Here is a 23,713-nt window from a genome sequence, read left to right as displayed (position 1 = left end):
ACCACTGATGGACAGGTAATCTAGCTGATAGATGGACCTAATACCTGTTGTCTCCTGGTAGATGGTACCATGCACTGCTCGCAGTGGCAGGGCTTTTTAGTTCAGTTAATTACCATTTGTTGTTAATCAATTACATACAACCAGCACATATAGTCTCCATTGACCCGTACGAGGGGTGATGGTTGTTTTGCATAGCATACTGCTCCCTTTAATCCCTGGGCTCTTGACAGAAGATGCAGTCTCGTTTCTGATCCTCTCCTGATTCAATCTGAATGGTGATGGAGTGGAAGCTGTAGTGCTCAAACAGGGCTTGAGTAATCTCTCTCAAAATCTTCTGGCTGTCCACTGTGTCTGCTATAGATAGCAAACAGAAAATAATCAAAATGCATATAATATACTTAAAGAAGAGTAAGTGTTTACTGACAGAAGCTATTCAAAAACTTCTAACAAGAAGTTTGTTTTGAGAAGTTTCTTGACCTTTTTATCCTCCTTTCAGGAACCTGCATGTCAGCAAAAGTTTGTTAATTCAAATGTAGTTGGAATATGCAATTTTGGCAAGAGCTGAGCTAAGAGTAATCACCAAAGAAATTTCGTTTGTCAGAAGACTGGAGGAAAGCAGGAGTACTTAATAAAGATTAGTTCACCCAGCCAGGGAGTAGCAACCGTGCCAAGTGATTCCGGTGGCTGATAGACTCTATGTTTTTAGGAAGTGGAGACTCCATGGAGGACTTCACCTCTGAACTCATTCTTGGCCAAACACAGGTGGAATTTTTTTCTGGAATAAACCTTAACATGTATAAAGCAAACAGATAAACAATAAAATTGGTCTGGGTATTGGACAATGCATTAATAGAGATTAGGACTACATTTACAAAAAAATTTTTTTAAAAAAAAAACAAACAAACTGTTCCCCTGGAGTTACCTCTATGCTCCAAGCTATATTTTAAAGGTTGTTTTACAGCTAGAGATGCATCAGGAATGCAGATTAGCCCTGTAAGTTTTTCTTACAGGGATCAACAGTTTTCAAGTTTGACAAATCCACTCCAAAATCTATTTGATATCATGAGAAAAATCCAGCCTGGGTCCAATTCTTCTAATTTATTTAAAATATCTTGTAGTTTACTTCCTTGCAGTTTCCAAGTCTTGTGCTAAGTAGAAGTCCCTGTTGTTTTTGCAAGGTATCTGGGAGGAGAATTTGAGAGTTTTGTTGTTGTTTTTGTTGTTTTTCCAACAAAATAATGACATTTGTTTTAACAAGCAACAGATATACAGTCAGTTGTATCCCAATCACGAGAGACTGACCTTTACTAGGCAGCAGCTGAACACTTACTTGCTGTTTACAGAAATTTACTGACCTGTGGCAACATGAGCAGATAGAATAGTTTGATTCATTGTCAGAGACCAAAGATGAAGGTTGTGAACAGACTCCACTTTCTCAACTGTTAAAATTCTTGCTTTCACTGCATCATAAGCAAATCCTTTTGATGTTCCTTAAAATGAGAAATTGGGGGGAAAAAAATCGAAGAGATAAGATTGATCATTAGAGGAAAATGTATCATGAACCTTTTTTCAGTTAGGTGTGTTATTTTTATAAAAATATTCAATGCTTTGGAAATCCTGTCTATTTCAGAGTTCATTGTGAAATTTAATCCTATCCCTTGTTTTATCCTTCTCCATGGAAGAATGAGACTCATGCATGTCTTAGGAGATACTCTTAGGGTCCAGTTTACATAGGGAAGTGAGCTGTTTAGCCAGATCATGTCCTAGTTCTGCACCGACTTCTTTTGTGAGTGCAGATTTTACGGCATCACCTGAGCACCTCTGAGAGATTCTGTCCTCAATACATTTGCACAATAGAGAAGCATCTCTTTAGCAGAGAGGGAAAAATAAACATAAAGATTAAAATAGTTTGATTTAGGAATGTTAGATGAGATTAGATTTCAGCTCTATTTATTGAGTACATCAGTGATTTTTTTCCTAGATGAGCCTTCTTACAAAAGATGATGATGGTGATGACCCTCATTCAGAGTGAGGGCAATTGTGATAGGGTGAGTTGCAACATAAAATTCGGAGTTTAATCTAAATCCAATTTTGACCAAGGAATTTTACTACAGATCTTCCCTGGAATGAGACCTGGGAGTTTGGAAATGCTCCTCTGTGTCCACATGAACAGCTATGCTCATCATGCTTCACTGGGATCAGCAAACTGAAAAATATTTTTAATGCCACAAGTTTTGAAGTGTAATAATGATAAGCACAGTATCAGTTAATTTTGTCTTTCATACCATCATTGATAATTATTTGTAACTGTTAATGACCTCAGTGTGTGCTTTGTCCTATCTGTTATTACAAGAATGGCATGCTATATGGAGTACTGGCTTGGCAGAATGTGATGCTGACAGGCACGTGCTCTTCAGAGAAAGCCATGGACATTCAGTGCCTGCGTGACACTGTCAGTCACAGGGGCTGTGAGGCTGACACCTCAGGACGGACTCGATGCATGGGGTAAGAACCACCTCCAATACCAGCTCCAGCACCCAATTTGTCTTTAGAAAATTCTGGGCAGGATACGCTACTTAGGAAGTAGGAGACTGGCTTCAGAGACCTCCCCAGAAGGACAGCAGAACAGGGCTTGCTGCAGAGGGGAACAGAGCATTGCCAATTCCGGCATGCCAGGGTGCTGATGGAAGGTGGGAATCACTGCTCTGAGAAAGAGACCCCTGAGTGTCAGAGGCTGCCAGGCCTTCGTGGTTGTTTGATTTTTTTCAGTAATCAAGAGATCTGATTTTTGGCAGACAAGAGACAGCCAGTTGCTGCACTCTGTCCAGGTACACTTCTGCAGAAAGGTATTTCTATCGCACAATTGAAAGCAAACCAACTCTGGAATGAAGCTTTACTGTGAAACAATATTAGAAATTTTCCTTCTTGAAACAGAAGTAGGTTCAAAGTGAAAGAGAGAAGTAAACCGCCATGCAGACAGTTGCACTGAGTAATTCGCATCCATTCAAAACCTACACTGTTAGAGCTACTTTTCCCTTGAATCCTTATGTCTTCATAGCTGAGAAAGAGGTTGCATTGTATTATTCAGTGTAAGGAAGGCAAAAACATGCATCTATGACTGCTCAAGTCATTTGGCCTTGCAAATCAAATGTTCAGGCCCACAGCTAACAGGATTAAATATTGCTAAGCCTAGTTCTTCTTGCTGCTGCTGCACTGAGAATTGTCTATTCCCTTGCGCCTGAACATGACTGGAAAGCCCTGTCGGCTTGCTTTTCTGGACTGGCATAACTAAAAATCTTTTAAACTTCTGCCTCTTGCACTCAGCCTGTTTCACAGACACAGTTCAAATCATAGTCTTTTTCTTTGGGTTTTTGTTTTTTTTTTTTTTTTGTTTTGTTTTTTGCAAAGACTTGTATTTCACATGGGTAAAGGAATTACACAATGAACAAAGTGAGTAGACATCTTATATGCCAAAGGGTGTTGTATGTTGATACATACAACGACTTGTATTTCACATGGGTAAAGGAATTACACAATGAACAAAGTGAGTAGACATCTTATATGCCAAAAGAGTGATAAAAAGCAAAGTTACACATACAACAAACAAAAGCAACTTAGTTTTAGGAACACATTGGGAGTTCATTAGCAAAACACCAGTACACAGATTTTTATGAAAATTGGCATATGTATAAATCTTCTAGTGCAATGTTAGAAAACAGTTTTGATTAAAGTTGTAGTTAGGTTTAAAGTATGATCAGAATTATGAGAATATTGGAAACTGATACAGAAGTCTGCTATACTTTTGTCAGCCAGTATAAGTGTTACGGAGAAAGAGAGAGAAAAAAAAAATAGAAATATATATAACTGTATTGATTCTGGAATCAGGTCCTACCTTCCATTAACACAATCAAAATATCCCTTAAAATGGTGATGGTGGTTGCCAAAACAAAGATGGAAAACACAAATGTGCAGATTGGGTCAGCTATTTTATATTCTGGCTAGAAAAATACGAACACATCACTTTGTTAATGTCATTATTGTTGGTTATTGCCATTTTTAATTAGTTAGTCTCAAAGAATAATATATTCAATTCATCTAGTACAGAATGAGTGCTGACCTCCTTTCCCAGTTAGGGAGCCTCAGCACAGGGAATGAAGGTGCTACAGACGAAGAAAGGAAGAGACACCGAAGTATCCTCCTTGCAGTTGAAACACCAAGAAGCCACTGTTACACTCTCAACAGTAATTTCAATTCCCAAGAATAAGTATAATTGTCTTTGACTAAATTACAATGTATATCATTAAGACAGAGAAAATATTTACATAGTAGCTAGTGTCACAATGCTATGAAAATAACTATTATCCTTAATTGCAAGGAAGGCAAGTGAACTAATAAAACTAACCTTAAAGAAGATGATAAGTGCACTAATTAGCACACTAATACTCTGGAATAGATCTCCGATGGCATGCACAAAGGCTGCCCGCAGACTGGCATTGCTCAGAGCTGCCTTTTCCAGAGGGGCCAGCGCTTGTTCCCTGGCTTGTGCCCCAGGGCTGTGCCCGTGGCTGGTCTGGTGCAGAATCAGGCTTAGTCTGCAAGGGATGAAAAGCTGCAAACATCAGTGGGGTTATTGCATCTCTGAAGGCAGTGAGGTCACACACATCATCAATTCTCTCACTTCTGAAGGCTGAACAGTAAAATCAGACACATTAGGTAAAAGTACAGAGTGGCTAAGCAGATAATTCCCAGGTGTTTCAGTGGTTTTTATACAAACAAGAAAATCTGTGAGCAGGGGAATTAACGAGCCTTCATTTTCTATAGCGTTCTTGAATGTTCTGGCATCTAATAAAATGCGAGATGGAGATTAATCTTTTCCTGGAGTTTGTGCATTTATAATTTCCCTTCCCAGTGTGGCAGCTAACAGAAAAGAGGAGAGTAACTGCAGCCTTCATTGAGAAGCAAGATCACTCTTCTCTATGCCTTTCCATATATTCTCATGAAACTCATAAACATTTAATATTTTTGAGGTCAGTATCTCTCTATTGTTTCTTGTTGAAATGCAGCAGCAAGTTCAAGGTTCAAAAGTTATATGGAGAGGAAAACAAAGTCACTTACAGGATGTTGGCGAGCACGGCACAAGCAGAGGTAATGAGCATCACTGTAGCATCAATATTGTAATCAGGGTGTAGCAGCCTCATGCTAGCCAAATACGTCAGCACACCAGTCACCATCCAAATGATTATCATAGACATCAAAGCCCCCAGAATTTCTAGGAATTAAAAAAATCTGATTTTAACAGGAGTGATAACAGAAATACAAGAAATTTTAAGGAATTGACGGTGTCATGGTTTTGAACCCCTGGCTGGCAGACAAACACAACTGCTCATTCACCCTCCCCCCTGCCCTCCTGGGGATGGGTGAGAGAATTGAAGGGGTAAAGGTTTGGTCCCAGCTGAAACCAGGACAGATGGCAACGGTTCCAGGTTTGTGAGCTTTATAGCCAGCAGAGTTACTTCTTGTGTATTGGCAGCCTTGATGCTCACAAAGAATGGGCCAAAGCCATTTCTGTTCACAGGAGCTGCAGCGGCTGCCCAGGGCAGCCCTGTGCATGTGGTAGCCTAGACTTGTTCCACCTGCTCCTACTTCTGTGCCCATTCCAGTGCTGAGTTCCTGTGGCATTCAGAGAAATTTAAGAGAGAAAAAAGATTGATTGGGGAGTTTTGGGAGGAGCAAAAGGGGTTGTAAAGGTAAGGAAGGGTAAAAGAGCGATTCTTTTACACCTTACATAGTTGCCTGGCCCTGCCAGTATGGTTTGAAGGCCCCAGGAACCAGTCTTTCTCCCCAACAACATTATCTTGGTCACCTGAGCAGGGGTTGGGGGGAAGGAGGGAGGCACAGCTCACTGAAACCCACTGGCAGACATAATCCCCGTCCAACAGCCTCTCTTGATTCTGCACACTTCTCATCACTTCGCGCTTCAGAAAGGCAGTGACAGCCACCAGTGAGGTCCTGCCAGCAAAACCTCGCCCTCCTGTCTCCTGCGACGCATCCTGCCAATGCCACAAAACCTTTTTTTGTGCTACCAGCAGTGATGAGGACAAAATAAGTTATTTTTTTCCCGGGGTAGCAAAATTTAATTTTGTCTCTATTGGCTCTGAGTTAGGCCCAAATAAATCCAGTTCCCAAGGCCACCTTTTATTGCACTGCCATAGGCGAGGTCCGAGGATGCTCTTATGAACGTGCAGCATGTTTTTAATAGGATGTGGGACTAGTAATTGCCATGTGACTTGAATGGGTAAATGTGGCACTTTATGAGCACAACCGAGACAATGCCAAGGAAAATGAAAGTTCACAGTGAAGTGAAAGGCTGTAGATTGCCAGAAAGAGCAAAGCACTTGTACAGGCTTCCACTATCAGCTCATGAAAGCAGCTGACACTCAGCTTATGATTTTGAATATATTTTTATGAGGATCTCATATTTTTGCAGATGGGCAGGCTCCAGATGCTTATCAAAATAACCATTTTGTCTAAAACTGACAAATAACCAATGAAAGTGCACTGACAGGGAAATCTAATTTGGCTTAAAAGTAGATAGAGAGAAGCTAACAAAAAAGCACGGTGTTCATATTTTCTGATAAACCTGGTGTTTGTGTTTTCTGCAAGTTACAGGTTGAAATCTTACAAGCCTGTCCCCACGGAAGGTGTTGATGGCTATGCTATCATTGCCATGAAAGGAGCCAACAGCTTTTGCAAACACTTGCAAGAACGTCTGTGTGCATGTGCGCGTATGCTCCACAGCTGAAAATGTTAGAGGTCATCTTTACCTACATAGGTGAAAATACATATTACTTTTCAATGTCGTACCTTAGCAAAAGTTTAGCTAGGCTTACAGACCAGTTCAGTAGTACTAAATGTTTTACTCAAGATGTTCTCAGTTACATTTCTTCAGAACTACAAGTACTAAGGGAGCACAGTAAAAAATAGTATAGGATTGTTTGGGAAACTCTGAATCATACTAGAGATAAAAAAAAAAATGAGGCTGAGGAGAGCTCTCCTACCTGGAAGGAGGTCTGGCTCATACTGTGATTCTCCTTCAATATTATGCTTCTAGCCATGTTGCTGAAAGTAACTGCACACCCAAAGGACTGTGTTGGACTGCTGTCTTGACTGATTCTGCTGTCTGGTTCTGGCTTAGAAGACAGGAGGCATTTGGATGGCTCCTCCTGAACCCAAGCCCTGTCATACACAGTCTTTACATGACAAACCCTATCTATCAGTCTGAGAAAAGCAGTGAAAAAGCAGTGTCCAGTGTCGTGGAGGGCTGCAGCTGCAAGACTTTGGTAGTCAGTACACAGTGACTCTGCCACTCACCTGACTGCCCTCAGCTACTCTGTACGGCACCCACCTGAATATTAAACTGGAAATATAGCTGGGAGAATAAGCAAGAAACAGGATACCTATAATGGAATTACCTATCATTAAATAGCCACTGACATTTCATGCAGGGCTCTCTTTGCTACAAGGACAAAAAGGCAATAAAAGATTTGTTTTGGAGTTCTCCATTGCAATGACAAAAACCTAAAACTAACACAGATTGAGAGTGAAGTTACATGAGGTGGCTGAACCTCCTTACCACGTTGTCAGCAAGAGACACGGCTCTCTTTCACTTTCCTTTATTCCCAGGCTAGAGAGCATAAACACAAAAAGTAATTATGGATCAACTGATGGTAAACAGTAGTTTGCTGGGACTGTAAAATTCAGCTGTGTGTTGGCAACATAATGGCAGTCACGCTTCAGCCATACTGAACCTCTCCCTCATCCAGCAGCCTGTTTCCAGCAGAGTTGGCAGAATGTAGTTAGGGAGCAATAGAAAGACAGGATGAGTACAGCATTTGTCTTCTCTGGTACTTTCTGCAACTACAGGCAACCTTGGCCAGCAGGCATCCTGAGTCAGAAGCTGCTTCTGGCCCTTCGTATTGAACATCCTTGAAGCATTTATCATCTGAGTCCTCAGTGCAGGGGCACAGGTGTCCAGAGTCATTTGAGATGCACTGACACCTCCATGTGTGACTTGACACAAGATGTATAGATGACCCATAGCCTTCTAGAGTGGCAGGTGGAGACTTTGTGGAACACATTAGGACATTTCAAATAGCATCAATCCCTTACGCATGAGCAAATAAGTTGAGCCCTAAGACACCCAGCATGGGATTCATTTCCAGGCAGAGGCAACTAAACTAAAATATCTACATGTAGGTGTGAGCTAGGTGTCTAAGCTCCCATTGTGGACAATGGACATCAAATGAAGGGTGATTCACACACTTCCCTGCTCCATTGACCAACTGGGAATACATCCTCGTTTCTTAACTAAGAGTGTCTGGTGGCATTTGAGATGTGCTGGGCTTGTCCTTGGCATCCTGTGCAGTCTCCTGTGTGTCCACAGCTGCCATTCCCATGCGTCAGTCTCAGACACCCCAGGGATGCAGCAATAGACTGCAATGTTTAGACAGTTGAGATTTCTGTTGAACATATCAGAAACTTGGACCCTGTGCTTATATGTTCTCATTTACACATAGACATTGATATTTAGGTGTCTAAGTCTTGAACAGCATCATACCCCAAAAAAATTTTCTTGTAGTTAATATTTTGCTGATGTCTAGTCTTTTGTAAAAGCACTTGTGTTTGATTGTAAGGCTTTTGGTATTAGGTGCCATTTGTAAACATATTGATTATGGCTGAAGACAGAGAACTTTCAAAACTTACCAGTGCTTCCAAATTATAAAAACCAGCAGTGATAAAGAGATATGCAGAGAGAGGATTTAGAAAACAGTAAATATTAAAGGATCTCCATTTTCTACAAATCATAGAATCATAGAATCGTTAAGGTTGGAAAAGATCTCAAGGATCATCAAGTCCAACCATCAGCCCAGCACCATCCAATCCACTAAACAATGTCCCAAAGCACCACATCTACACGTATCCCTTCCTGCAACTTCATGCACTTGAGCCTACCTAACAGCTAAAAGACTGAGCATACATTGGTTCAGAATAGTCATCAGTGTGTTAAAGTCAGAGATTCAAGTACTGCTAATGCTGAATTAAATGAACTACTGTCTTCAAAATGTAACATTATTGTCTTTTAAAAATAATTTAATGATTTGCTTTATCATTCTATAAATATATATATATATTCTATAAATGGAGTAGACCCTCATTTTTTGTGGGTATTGCTGCTTTCATAGAAACTTGTGTTTTGTAGTAGACAGAGGACTCAGTCCCCCTCACACTCAAGACACTGAGGGAAACTGCTGTTATTGCAGCTAAAGCTATCAGCAGCTCAAAACCGTATTCAGTAATGAACTGACAGACATGTTTGTACATAAGAGATGGCTGTGCATTTTACTTCTTTGAAGCTCACTGGCTTGCTCTGTTTGTCATGTAGCCTGGGGGCTTTGAGAGGGTTGGTGCACTATATATAAATATCTGCAGACCTAGGTTGGACATCAGCACGTTTCCCAGTCCCTGGCTATGATGACTTCCTTTTCCCATTCCACATGTTCATCCTCTGAGATGTTTGCTACCTGCTCGGTGCCACCCAAAGGTTAGCTGCTTGGTGGGAGGTTTGGAGGCAAGCCACAGTGAAAAGAGGCTGATGAGGAAGCTTGTCAGGTCCACCAGGATGTGTGCCGCATCGGTGATCACCGCCAGGCTCCCGGCAATCTGCCCACCTATGTGAAACACACATCCTTGTCACGGCTCTGGGCAGAACTTTGAGCTGACCAGATCAAACCCAAGAACTGCTTTGCTGTGAATCAAAGGGAACATTCAATTTTCAGTGATCATACACACAACTCAAATCTCTTCAAAGTTAGTTGCATTTGAATTAATAGAAATAAATAAGCTAAATTTCTTTGTCCAAGATAGAGTCTTAAGGACAATAGTAGTTGTGATACATTAGTGCTCTTGTTATACTACTGTTGTGCTGTTTTACTGTAACTATTTTAATGTTGTATTTCTTGGTTAAAAGCAGTATTAGGGATCACATTTCCAGAATCTTCCCACTATCTCTTCACAGATTGCTAATAGTTTTATGTGTGTACAAATACTCTGACTCTTCATTTATGGGATTAATTTCCTATTTGTTAGAGGAAAATATGCATATTCTGACTGATTTTTGGGTGGCTGGATGCCCAACTTCTTTTTATTTGTCACAGGCAACACTAAAACAAGAGTAAAAGTAAAGGTCCCAGCAGAAGAGCTGTGATAAACAGCCAGCTATGGTGGTGAGGGCATGGAGAAAATGTTCTCTTTGCAGCACTAATCTATCATTTTGCATCTGTAATGCATTATTTAAATTTGCTGCTCAAGCTGGAAAAATGTGGCTGAATGTCATTTTACTTTGGGGGTTTTGATTTAATGTGAATTCTGAAAAAAAAAACAAAAAACCAAGCCATTTTAGGCTATCTAAAACCACATTTCTTTTACCCAGTAAGCCAAATATAATTATTTTGACAAATTCTTCTAACCATGTCTCAGGGCTAAAGGCAAATCCAAAGAAACTAAGAGATTGCTCTAAACTACCCCAGCTGCCAGTGGCTGCAGAAGAAGACAAGAACCACAGGCAGGAATCTGTCCTGCTAACTTGTTATAGCAGGCGAATCTTTTCATCAGAGTGGAAATGTAGAAAAATGGAAATGAGAAATAATAGAGCCAAAACATCTAGTTTCTGCATTCGGCAATATATTTCCACCCTTCTTCAGTAGTTTAATTAATTTCATCTCACCTGTTTCTCCTGATCACAACCCATATGAGAATCAATGAATCCGGAAAAACATAGTAAAATGCCTCATTCAAACCTTTGGCAAGATGCCACTGCCAAAGGGACATGGAGACACATCTTTTGTTTCCTTTTAGATGGAAAGTCTTCCTGCCAGCAGGATGGACTATGTGCTTCTTTCCTCCCATATGATGATTTTAGATTAGAATACCTACTGCTGTATAGTTTATCACCACAGGAGAATGCATATTGCACACACAGCGCCTACATTATTTTTTTTTCTGTTGCTTCCCTATACATCCCATTGACAGGTACCTGAAAGTACCAAAAGGGTACCAAAAGGGAGCAGGCATGACTGCAGAATCTAGGACAATCTCATTCCTTGCAGTAAAATGAAAAATTCAACAGAATGGGTATTTCCCAGAATATGAGCAGGTGTAAATGCACATATACTTTTTGGTCATGACACATCTCCTAGACTTTCACTGTTTGCAGGGTAGCTGTTTCCCAAGTGGGAAGCAATTTTGCATAGCAGAGGGAAGCAGGCTTGTCTGGCAGTGCACAGATGTTAAAAACATCAGCTATCTTTCAGCAAACAAATACGTAGAGCACAAGCTGCCTGCAAAACCTTATTGCATTTTAAATATTGTATTTCCGTGTTCTGTTGGTAAATTATTATTTTATGTGCTGCTGGCATAACTAATGCCTTGGGTGAGATCTGAGATCTCAATCTGCTTATTTTAGCAACCTGGTCAAGTCTTTATATTCCTTTTTGACATCATGACACATGCTGGGTTTGTCTCTCATTCTAGAGCCCAAATGGAAATAAAGTACCTTGAAATCCACATTTGGTTCTTAGCCACTAAAAATCCTTGGAAAGCACTTTTATCAAAAGTGAACATAGGGTGTCATTGGTTCGAGTCATATCTCCAAATCTATGGAGATTGTGATGGATCTGCATTAGAAGAACAGGAGATAATTGTCTTTCAGACACGATATATTAGGCTCAGCCAACAGCCCCCCTTTTGGGAGAGCAGTAAGGACCAGCACAGACAGTTGGAGCAAAAATATCACAGGAAAGATATAGGGATTCAAAGAAGCACAACTTTTCAACTTCTTCGAGTGTGATGCAGCTTTGTTTCTTGATTAGCATAATAATGCTCATGGAAGCTTCTTGCCCTTAGGAGGAGAAGGATGGAGAATATGTTCTTTACTTTCAAAAGTAAAACCTGCATAATAGCTATAGGCTTTTATTGCTTTGTATCAATACTCCCAACAAGTGGCCTTTATGACTTACTATTACCCACAATGGATGTTTATAGCTTTGCATTCCACAAAGCAGTAGAAACTGTCAGTCACTCAATGGTCAATCATCAGGCACAGGCTGTCTAGCCTAACGATTAAAAAAAATTAAATGCATGGTTCATAATTACAAAAAATCTCCATAGACTGCTGTCTGTAACTGCAGTTAATAACTGGTTTGTCGAAGTTTAATGGTCTGAAGCAAAATGGTCTTCAAGCCTGTTACTTAAGCTGTCACTGCAAAAAAGCTGTATGATTCATTAAGCAAAATGAAACATTTAGTTAACATATCATCTGTCCTTCCAATTATCCTCTAGCATTGCCGCATTCACCAGACTTAAGCCCACTGATTATACGGTTTTGTTAATAATGCATTACTTCTGGCATGGGAAATTACCGCACAGAGATTAGTGGTATGCACCAGTTTTCATGGGGAAATGCACGTGACCTGCAAACAACGGGGCTGAAGCGTGTGGGAGGGAAGAGCTGGAGAAGCCCCTGCTGGGTTTGGCAGCCAGGGAAAAAGGCAGAAATGCAGCAGCTCTTCCAGTGCCTCCACTTCTCACCTGGGCGGAAAACAAAGCCTTGCTCTTTCATTTTCATGGGGCTCCAGAGATGCTGAAGCTGGGAAAACATGGGTTTCAGAGGCCTTCCTGGCTGACTTTTGTTACATCTCCTGGGGCACATGTGGGGTTTCTTATGCCTTGCCTTACCTTACCTCACCTCAGCACGGAGAAGGGGAAGTTAAAGAGCCAGGAACTACCAGGTGCGTATAAATATTGCAGAAGCCATGCAGAGAGCAGATCAGTGGGACAAAATGAAAGCTAATGCTCCATGAGTGAGCCAAAACTTATATTGGATATTGTAGGATGGGTCCAGAAGTGAAGGCTAATTAGACAGGGGAATAATCTTCCATTGATCCAGAGACACACCAGCAGGCCAATTTAAAAGATAAATGTGCCCTGGTATAAATACATTGACTTAACTGAAGAAAAGCAGATGGTGAAGCTGGCCCTGGATTTCTCTGGATTTTGTAGACTGTTGCATTTAATATCAGGTCCTGCTGTTAGCAGCCTTCATCAGTGCTGAGGTCTGACTGGCCTGGATAAACATGTCAAATCTTCTAATTTTTTCCCCAAAAAATGACCCAATTTATTAGAAACCTTTTGTGACATGATGCTAGGACTTACTAGCCACTTCTAGCTGAGCTTAAAGACCTGGGAGAACAGTTTAGACCATTTACTGATGCTTGTATTCCTACCCAGATGCAATCTTTAAATGAATACATGAAAATATTTTTATAATTACACTTTTAAAAACCTCACAATTCTTTTAAAGATTGAGGAGAAAAGAGCGTTATTTTAGCCCAAGTGGGTTCACCTCTGTGTATCATGGGTCACTGCAGTCAGAGGGGTACAAAAGGGCATGAATACGGCTGTGCTGGGCACCAAACTGAGCTCTCTTTGGGCAAATATACTTCCCTGTAATCTCAGCAATCATGAAGAAGATGCAAATTACTGATGCTACACAGAGCTTCCTCCTGGCTTGGTGCTGCTCCCTTTTTCTGTTCTCATAAGCCTGTGAGTAGCCGTGACAGTGATACGCTGGATTAGCTTCAGTATCTTCTGCTTCCTGCTGCTGCCTCTCTTCATTTAAATTCTTCCGATGCCAGCTCATCCTTTGGGATTGAAAGAAACAGAAGGTTAAAAAACAAAAAACCCTGGTTATTTGGGCATCTAGCCCTGCAGCCCCAGAAACTATGTAATTCATGCTTTTGAAGGATAAAAGCAGCGTTGGGAACAGCGGAGCAGGTCATAGAAGAGGCTTGTTCACACAAGCAGGACTCTGCAGGAGGGAGCTGCACATGAAATGACTGCTCCAGCTGTGTTTCCCAGCTCTTTGGGCTCTCCTACATCATTCAGCAGTTTATGAGGCACAGGGTGACTTTCTTTGGCTGTGTATTTTATGCACACTCCATGATTTTCAAAAAGTCATACCTTGTACAAATAGTAACCAAATTCAGCACAGCATGGAGACAATTCTATGGAAATTTGCAGGTTTTTACTCCCAACAGACTTTTCAGGAAGACTAACACACACAAAAAAAATCTTCTTTCTCTCAAATATAATTGACTAAAGGTATTTATCTCCTCTCTTTGCAGCCAGACCTCTTTTACCTCAAATTTCCACATATGCAGAAAAACTACCAGTCTTCCAGCAGGGCCTGAGCATAGAAAATGTTAGCCCAAAAGTTTCAAAGGAATTTTAAAAAACAACAAAATAAATTCCCCATAGTATGCTGACCCCTTTGTGCCACTGATATCACAGAAAGAGAAGTTCAGCAGAAGCGGCCCTTCGAGCATCGCTCCATCACAAGGTGATTTCCCAGACAAATCTGATCTGCCACAAAAGCAGATCATTCTCAGGGCTCCTGCAAATGAAATATGGGATGGGGTGGAGAAGTCCGGGGCAGAGAACATTGCATTGCCACTGCAGGAGCTCCTGGATGACCATGACATCTGGCGCTTTTGCTACAGCAGCCCAGAGACTCCCCCAGTTTATTCCAGGAGGCCTCAAGGTGGTTTGGTAAAAAAGGGCGTTCCTTTGTACTTATCTCTCGATCTGAAGAGCCCAAATGGCAAAAAAACCCAACCCCTAAACCCTGTCCCAGGAGGCTCAACTGAAAACCATTATGTATCTCCAGATACAGCATTTGTTGCCACAGCTACTCCTAATGTGACCCCCATTGATAAAACATCCCCTGCCATGTATTGAGGCTTGTGGGAGTGCACTGTGTCATCAAAAGGCAAATTCTGCCCAGATGCGCATATGTACCATCCATATAATCACGTCACAGCTACTGAGGTCTGTGTGTGCAGGGCCGTAGTCCACAAGCCTACCCAGGAACGTAGCAAACTCCACTGCTGCTTCCAAGCCCAAAGTGAGCCTGGGGGCATGACGTGGGGTGGGTGCAGCTACCCCAGTAATAACAGCCTCTTTTCTTCATTCAGCACACTGAGGACTTTCGTTTGGGACCAGGAAGAGTTGTTTCTTCAGTTGCAGGAACGAGACCTGCGCTCAGGGAAGTATATGGATCTTGGCAGCTTTCTGTAGCACTTCAGCACTGTTTATGGAAGTGTCAAGATGCCTAAAATCTCACTGGAAAGAAATCATACTGGTGGCTGCCAATCTGCAGTAGTCGATGTCAAGAAAAAAAAAAAAAATTGCACTGCAATCACAAGCTTTTTCCAGCTGCCTTTTTGGGCAGCCTGAGGGGGCTCCAGCTGCTCAGTGGGTCTGAAGCCCGGCCACATGCCCCACAGCCCACACCCCACTGACGGCCGAGGGGCAAAGGCAGCCCCAGAGCTGCGGATGCCTCATCCCCTCATGTTCATCAGCACCACGGAGGTACTGGTGAAAGAAGAGCTGACCCACCTAGGCAGCCAAGCCCTGCAACTGTCGTAAATGCATTTACTTTTGTAAATATTTTTGAGATGTTCCAAGGGTGCAGCATGTCCCCCTGAGTCAGCTTGTTTCCCAGCTCGGTTAGCATGTGGTCTCTCTTTGCTCAGCGGAGGCGACTCGTTCCCCCCACCCCGTATGCCAGGAGCTTGCGTGAAAGAGCAACTGGTCAGATTTAAAGCCCAGTGTCTGGAGACAGTGAGTTTTCTTAGTCCCTTTGTCAGTGTTTTCCTTTATTTTCCTCACAACAACAAATAAATGGGAGCTGGGCTGTCTGGGGAATGGCTGCCCATCTGGCATCCGGGGTCCCTGCTAGCCAGTCCTTCTCCAGTCCTTCAGTTTTACATTCATCAGGCTCCTCATGTGCACTGTGTCACTTATGTACAATATTTTCCTGATGAATTAGACTCAGAAGGTACCACAAATTGATTCCTTCCAGATGGTGAATGAAATGTCGTCGTTCTCTCTCGCTCTCCCCTGGAGATCAGGGCATGCAAGTTTTTCTTTCTCATGATCCCTCTCTGGAGTTAACTTCCAATGCTTTTCCATAGTTTGCATGTAAAATTAATTTCCCTTTAACTCAATTTTCATCAGCTGGCAATGAACATTAAAATCACCTTAACGACGTGAGTCATGATCAGCTCAACAGCCTGTCAGGGCAGGGATGCCAAAATTATCCCTGCAGATTTCTGAGCCACCAAATCCTTTCCTTGCTGCTAACAAAATAGGTCACTTTGTGATCCCCCTGTCTTTTTTAATCTTCCAGTCTCTCCATCAGCTAACAAAACCTCAGAGTACCACTGCAGGGTAGGAAAGCAGTGTCCACAGATCTCACTGAACAGATGCAAAAGCAAACAGAGACAGAATAAACCCACAAATGTCATATTTTTCTGTCTAAAGGGTAGCTAAATAAAAGTGGCCCGGCTGTCAGAGGTGCTGAGCGTTGGCTGCTCCCTTTGAACTCGCTGAACAGCATCTGGCCTGATGAGTTAGGAAGATTCCTGCCAGCTCCTCTGCGTAACCATTATTTTTTTCTTCCAAGAGCAGCCTGCCACTAATTAAAAGAATCTAAGAGACAGTTTTATAAATGTGCGAAACAAAAGCTTAAGGTGCAGAGATCATCTCTGTCAAACCATAAACCCCTTCTGAGTGTGTTAGAGCACAATGTAGCCTTTGAACATCAGATCTCCGCACCAGCACACTGCAAGCAGAGTCTCGGATTAAAAAATAATCTTTTCTCCATTTCAAATTCTCTTTCCTTTGTAAAAAAGATAGTCAGGGGAACGTCACAGAAAGGCTCCTACTGAGTCATGCCCAGAAGGGGGGAAAGAGAAAATATTAATACATATTGCAGATTCCATGCAAATCATTAGCAAGAGCTTTTGATTACAACTTCCTTTTGTTTGTTTTCACTTGATCTGCTGGGTGCCTTGATCTGCAGGCTGACAGGAATAATTGCCTTCCTCCTAGACCATTATGAGATCCCCAGTCAAAAGAGTAAAATGTGGAATCACTGCACTTCCCACAGGAGAGCATCTCCTTCACAAGTAATTTTTTTTTGGTGCCTGAAAGAATAATGAAGCTGCCTTCTGAGAAAAATTTATCAAAGCCATAGTCACCTCCCTTATGCTGGCACCACTCTCATTTCAGCTGATGTACCAGTCCTGAGTATTTCCAAGTCATTTAAGACCCTGTTTATAGCCTGGTTCTCCTTTTCCTTTCATAGTACTGTGGACACAAAACAGGTAAATATTTCTATATTTGCATACATTTAGATGTCTACTAGATGGGAATTGGTCTTATGGTTATTTTATTTAGTCTCATTTTGAGGGCCTGGCCATGTATGCATAAAGTTACTGTCAATACATTTCCTTCTGCATAACAGTATAACAATAGCTGTACTGCGTTAGACCAAAGGTGCATGCAGCCAGGCACCCAAACTCTGTTGTGAGCATGAGAGGATACATAAGGACAAAGTACAAGAAAGGAACCTGTCCAGAGCAGTACCACTCCTTGGTTGCACAAATCTGGGGGCAGGGAGGTGGCTGAACCAGAGCTTGTGTCTAATAACCCTTTATAGATCTTTCTTCCATCAACCTGGCTGGCTTGAAAGTGTTAAGTTCCACAACTTAATTACGATTTGTGTAAAAATAATGCCTCCTTTGTTACTCTTAAGCTGTCTGCCTGGTATTTTAATTAGTTCTTGTACTGTTAGAAATAATGAATGACCATTCCCTGTTTACCTTCATCACATCATTCCTGATTTTATGTATCACTGTTATACCCCATAACCATCAATTTCCCGAGCTGGTGTCCTAGGTATTTAATTCCTGTTTCATACTTTTTACTATCTCAGTTCTAATTTTCTTTCCGAGATTAAGTGGGTATAACTGAAGTGGGCATAATGGCCAGTACTGGGCAGACACAGTCCTTTCTACAGGACTTCTACATGTCACCTAACATGAGGGCAAAAGCAACGGGATGGGTTTTGCTGAGTACCCTAAGATTCTGCATGCTCCTGGGGCCAGCTGGCAAGACAGTACAAAGGAGACATAACCACAGAGTCCACAGCTAAAACCCTTCAGAAATCACAGGAAACAACTAAAGTTCCTGAGCACTGACTTCTGCAAAGCAGAAGGCGTGGTGAAAAGCATTTATATCATGAGGACTCTTTGATCTCATAAGGGTTTTCATATCACCTCCAGGAAGGCTGAAAAAGAAGAAAATAGTCCCTACATGCTTGTTGTAGAAAATCAATCTCCCCCTGAAGAAATCATCTCCCAGGCTCACTTCAAACTTTTTGCTTACTGGTATGAGCGTGGCAGACAGGAATCAGTTACAAGCCTAAGGCTTCACTGACAGATAGAAATAACAACGGGTCATGTTAATGCCCTGTCTTAAAAACTTTTACATGAAGGCAAGCCCTAAGGTTCTTACATCTTTCCTGCTTTCTGCATTGCCCCCCTTTTTCTTTGTTCTTGTCTCTTGTCTCAGAGACAAAATAAAACAAAAAACCTTGAAACTAGAAGCCTTAAGTTTTACTTGTATGATGGTTGATATTCAAATTCCCACAATAATGACAGATAAAGAACATGATCAGAAATCCATAAATCCATGCTGGATCAAGTCAAAATCTCGTTCACAGCATAGATGGTACAATCTGATGCAAATCCACTGATTTATGAAGTGAGATATTGAATATTTCTGGTCAGTATTACAATGATCTATTGTCAGCAAGAAATAAAACCATCTGGCCCATGTTAATTCATGGAAACTTCAGGAATTTTGTCAAGACATTCCCTAGTTTTTGATAAATGGTTATTTAGATCACTATATAGGTGATAATGAATAAAAAAACCCCAAAACATAACAAATGATTAATCATCTGAAGAATTTCTCCTCTCCCACCACCACTGGCTGTAAAAAGACCACCGAAAACTACCTTAGACACCTAATTCAGACCTAAGATAATCAGAGACTATATGAATCTCACGTGATATGCCTTACAGACAATATTTTTGCATAAGGCGGGAGCTTCTGAGTGCTCAGCTTCAGACTCTGTTACCATTATGGTTCACAGCCTTCCTGGAGGCTGGTGAGAAGTGGTGCCCTGTCCTGGGGCCAGTCCTGTGCAATATCATCGACCATTACATGGAGGAGAAGGTGGGGCGCCACCTGGTCAAGTTGGCAGATGATGCCAAGCCAAGGGTGCAGCTGATACATTGGAGGGGAAGGCTGCCATAGACAGGCTGAAGGAAGGGGCCAACAGGAGCCTGAAGTTCAACAAGGATGAATTAAAGTCCTGCACCTCAGGCAGACCTCTGAGACCCCATCTAGAATATTGTGTGCAGTTTTGGAGTCCCCAGCATAGGAAAAATCAAGAAACTGGCACAGGTCCAGCAGAGAGCCACTCTGGTTGAGGACTAGAGCACTTGCCCTAAGGGAGCTGGACTTGTCCAGCCTAGAGCAGAGGTGGCTTCAGGGGCACCTAAGAGCAACCTGCCAATATTTTTGAGGAGGTTATTGAGAAGATGGAGCTTTATTGCTGTGCATGGAAGGGGAAGGATGAGGACAATGGTTACAAACTGAAATGAGAGGATCAGACTGAATATAAGGAAAAAATTGACTGCGAGGCTAATTCAGTATTGGAGCAGATTGCCCAGACAGGTCATGCAGTCTCCATCCTGATTCTTTTCAGGACTAGACCAGATAAAGCCTGAGCAACCTTGTTTGATCTCTCAGCTGACCCTGCTCTGGGCAGGAGGTTGGACCACAAACCTCCTGAGGTCCCTTCCAACCTGAATTATCCTACAAGCCTACAGCTGACCCGATTTTCAGAGAGCTCAGTTAAAGCCCACCGCCTTGTAATGATTTCAGGTTTGGCATGGGAGACCTGAGTGCATCCAAACGCACTAGTGACTACAGACTGGGTTGGCACGTACAAAACACTCTCCCCCACAGCCTCGGGTGCAGGGAATGGGGCCTGTATTCAAACTTCCTACTCACATGGTTAAGATAAAAACAGTTTTGTTCCCTGTGTATTGTAATAATGGCATTTATTAAAAATAAAGAGGCTAGGGGATGGCAAAGAAACAGGCAATCGCTATGCATAATAAATTCTGTTGAAAGTGTTAGAGCTGTTCATTAAGCCTACACACAGGGAACGGAAAAATGTGGTAATTTATACCAAAGGCTAAAATGGGCTTATTGCTTCTGATCGGCTTAAGACACCTGAAGCTGTGCCTGCAGCCGATCTGTGCAAGCCCAAGCCCAGCAGGCTGCATCCCCACGGCCACACTGGCTCCCCGGCACTGCTGGTCCAGCCCCGGGCTGGCACCCCGGAGCAGGGCAAGGGCTTCCCGTGAGCTGCCAGCTCTTCTGAATGGGAAGGAGACCCCGGCACTTAGCTGCTTTTCTGGTTATTGCAGGGATGGAGTAACTAGACGGTGCAGTTGATCATACTTCATCTTGCAAGAAAAGCTGAGAGGAGGGGCAGCACAAAAACCATGCGCCTGGACGATGAGTCCTTGTCCTCCTGGGGAGCTGTGTTACTGCTGCCATAACCCAGCCATCTCAGGACCTCTGCTGTGGAGCCCTCCTGGGGCTGGCCCTCAAGCTCTGGGGCTGTTTGGAATATCTGCAGCCATCAGCCCAACAATTGCAATTGTTGCAACAATTTGCCCCAACTAATTTCAGTCCTAAACTAAAAGACATAATTATCAGAAAGGAATTGACTCCTCTACAAGGTGAGTCAGCTCTTAGTCGGGATATCAGCTGCTGGGGGTTGCTGCTATTGACATGCATTCTGTCCCTCTTCTAACTGGCAATATTCCCTGTTCCTCATAATCCAGGGAAATTGAGGGCTTCCTCAAGAGGCAGCTTGACAGTTATCCCTGTCTCAGGGCACCTCTTCCCGCATCACGTAAAGGCTTCATCCAGAGATGTCCTTGTATCCAGAGGTGGCAAGAGGCCAAAGGACCTCAACCACTGAAACTGCGCTCGCAAAATTGCAAGCTATCAAAAAAGCTCTGAGAGTCTTCACTAACTAAAATGAATTGCAGAATTATATGGGATTTTTAAAAAATATAAATATTACCACAAAAGTCATTTTGGACAGTGCCATGTATATTTATGGAGCCATGTAATAATATTTAAATACTAACCCAGACACTCAAATGACTAAACTATGATGGCAGTGACCCCAGTATAAGAACATGGAGAGACAGATTTCCATTTGAACTGACAGTGTTTATGCCAAGTTTCTGTCCCACACGTTTTGAGAGAGCCAAGCAATAAATAACCTGCAAACCAATGAGATAATGGAAATGTCAAGAGGTGCTAAATTGTAACTGAGCAGCTATTTTCTTTTAAAAATACTTGCCGGTCTGAGTCAAGAGGAAGAATGAAAATAAGTTCAACTGCAAAACCGTTTTCTGATAGACATATATACTCATTTTTTAACCCAAGCTACAGCATGTTTTCAGAGGGTCTCTCCTCACCCAAGCAAGCATTTACTCACAAGATCTGAGAGGTACATCAGCTTCAAGTCTCATAGTCCCACATGAATAAAGCTTTGCAGGATCAAATCCTTAAAAGCATCGCACTTCTTTCACACCAAATAGATTATTTAGACACTCAAGCATGAAGGAGCCTTGAATCAAACATGGTGTCAATAGCACTATTATAATTCAGGCTAAAATTGCAGCATAATCCATGAGGCTTTGCATCCCACAATAAATCTACTAAACTTATAAAATACATAGCAGGAGACACTTGCTTCAACAGTAGATTGGTTCAATCCATCACAGATGCAGACAAATCAGGCTGCTGTCTAGTAAATGCATCAACCATTTAATGAGAAAGTTTGGAAAGGAAAAAATCAAACAAAACATTTTGAAAGTAGTGAAATATGTTTCCTGCACGCACCGTGAAACTCCCCATACTTTGACTTCAGCAGCCCATCGGCAGGCCGGTGGTCTCATATTGCTCTCAAAGACAAAGCAATGGCAGTGAAGGAAGCAGAGAGTGGTGTTACCTGTTTAGGGCCAAGGAGTACTTCTTGGTGCCCCTCTCACTCACAAGGAGAGCTCTTTCAAGACCCTCTTTGGCAGCCATCAGGAAAGTTGGTGGGGTTTTGCTTTCTTCAACCTTAAACTCTCCTTTCTCTGTTGGAACTGGACGTGGGCAAAAAATGCCCTCCCAACTCCTGCAGAAGTCTCTGCCAAATGGTTTTAAATGAAAAGGTTTTTAATAATCAAATCAATAAACCCACTGTGAGAGAAAGCTGCTTTCCTAATGCTGGTGGCGTCACTAACGTGCCAAACAGCAACCTGCTGAGCCGGTCAGATCGAGGGTTTGGGGCCTCTCCCTCTTCTTTACCTTTCTCCCCCCCATGCGTGATGCTGTGATGCACTCCCCGGTCACGCGGTGGGTGCGTGCTCTCCCAGCGCTGCCGCGGGGTCCAGCACAGCCACTCAAAGGGAGCGGGAAGGTGATTAAAACAGCCCAATTTGCCTGGAAACAGTCAAACCGCTGTTTGCCTTTCTGCTTCCTTGGCTTGGGAGAAAAATTCACCTCCCTCACCCTGGCTCGGCACGAGCCTCTTTAATCTAAGCGATCGCTCTAAAGACTTATTTCTACCCCTGGCACGTTTGCTTCTAACACAAGAGACTGCTTATTATTGCCGTTTGCAGCACAGGTTATTGAAATTTTCATTTCACCAGGAAGGACTGCGGGTTGTTATTTCTGCTTTCTTCAGTTTGTTAGTTCTGCGGATAGCCGCGGTCCCTGGAGAGGAGGGGAAGACCTCCAGCCTCACCTCCCTCGCAGCCTGGCCTCAGACACACTCTTCGGCACTAATGGGAAATTTTGCACCGGCACTGTCTGTGTTTTACCATATTTTTAGCAGAAACAGACTGTGATTGAGATCCCTATCCATGCACCGTCTTTGCAGGAGAGAACAGAAATAGGCAGTAAGCAAATACTGGGGCTACATTTAAATTCTGCAGCTTTTTTTTATCGTGGGTAGCCTAATATGTACATGACAAGCTGGGATCTCCCGTCCCTTCCCCCAGCTTGCAGAACATATTCCCTGTCTGAGATTCATGGGGGTAGGGGGGCATGTTTGTACATCATATAAATGCAAAAAATTGGGTTTATGCCATCAGAGATCCACATGTAGCCTCCCACATGCCAGCTGTGCAAATACTTCCCTGGAGCCTGTGAGCCAAGGAGCTGATGGTATCTCAAACACATTTCTGAACAGCCACTGGCAAGCAGCAGAAGTACATGCTTTTTCCACAACGCGTTGTCGCCTCTGGCCCTCTAATGTCCTTTTCTCAAGAACCTTTTCCCAGGTGCTTACACCCACCTACGCACCTTTATAAGCCCCTTTGGTGGAAGAGATTGATACTCTGACACATTTCTGGGACTTTCTAACTTCTCTTTAATGTTTTTTAAAGTTGCAGCCACTTACTGGAACCTGACACTTAATGTGGATGTCTGGCTTTGAGAAGAGATGCAGTTCCCTGGTATGGACCCAGGGCATTTGCAGAAATGGTACAAAACAGAAGTACCTCATTACTTACCACTCCAGAAATGCCATTAAGTAGCAATTTTATTCTGCAGCCAAGAGGGAGGAAGGACAGACAAGGAAGGCAGGCTTTCCAGCTGT

The 23,713-nt window shown here is 42.5% G+C and overlaps 1 protein-coding gene across 1 annotated transcript; it reads right to left on the bottom strand.

The window, feature by feature from the left end:
- Positions 1 to 208: 208 nt before the first annotated feature.
- On the bottom strand, positions 209 to 22,155 carry SLC30A8 (solute carrier family 30 (zinc transporter), member 8). Its single transcript, XM_010073995.1, has 8 exons — positions 22,076 to 22,155; positions 13,566 to 13,757; positions 9,582 to 9,733; positions 5,116 to 5,269; positions 4,403 to 4,592; positions 3,893 to 3,998; positions 1,356 to 1,490; positions 209 to 351 (listed from the first exon to the last, which is right to left on the bottom strand). The coding sequence occupies exons 1-8, from the start codon at positions 22,153 to 22,155 to the stop codon at positions 209 to 211; spliced, it is 1,152 nt and encodes a 383-aa protein (XP_010072297.1).
- Positions 22,156 to 23,713: the final 1,558 nt, after the last annotated feature.

This window comes from Pterocles gutturalis, unplaced genomic scaffold (assembly GCF_000699245.1).
Source record: "Pterocles gutturalis isolate BGI_N339 unplaced genomic scaffold, ASM69924v1 scaffold1942, whole genome shotgun sequence".
NCBI lineage: Eukaryota > Metazoa > Chordata > Aves > Pterocliformes > Pteroclidae > Pterocles > Pterocles gutturalis.
Note: the sequence above shows the minus strand (reverse complement) of the source record. Positions and strands in the feature narration are given on the sequence as shown.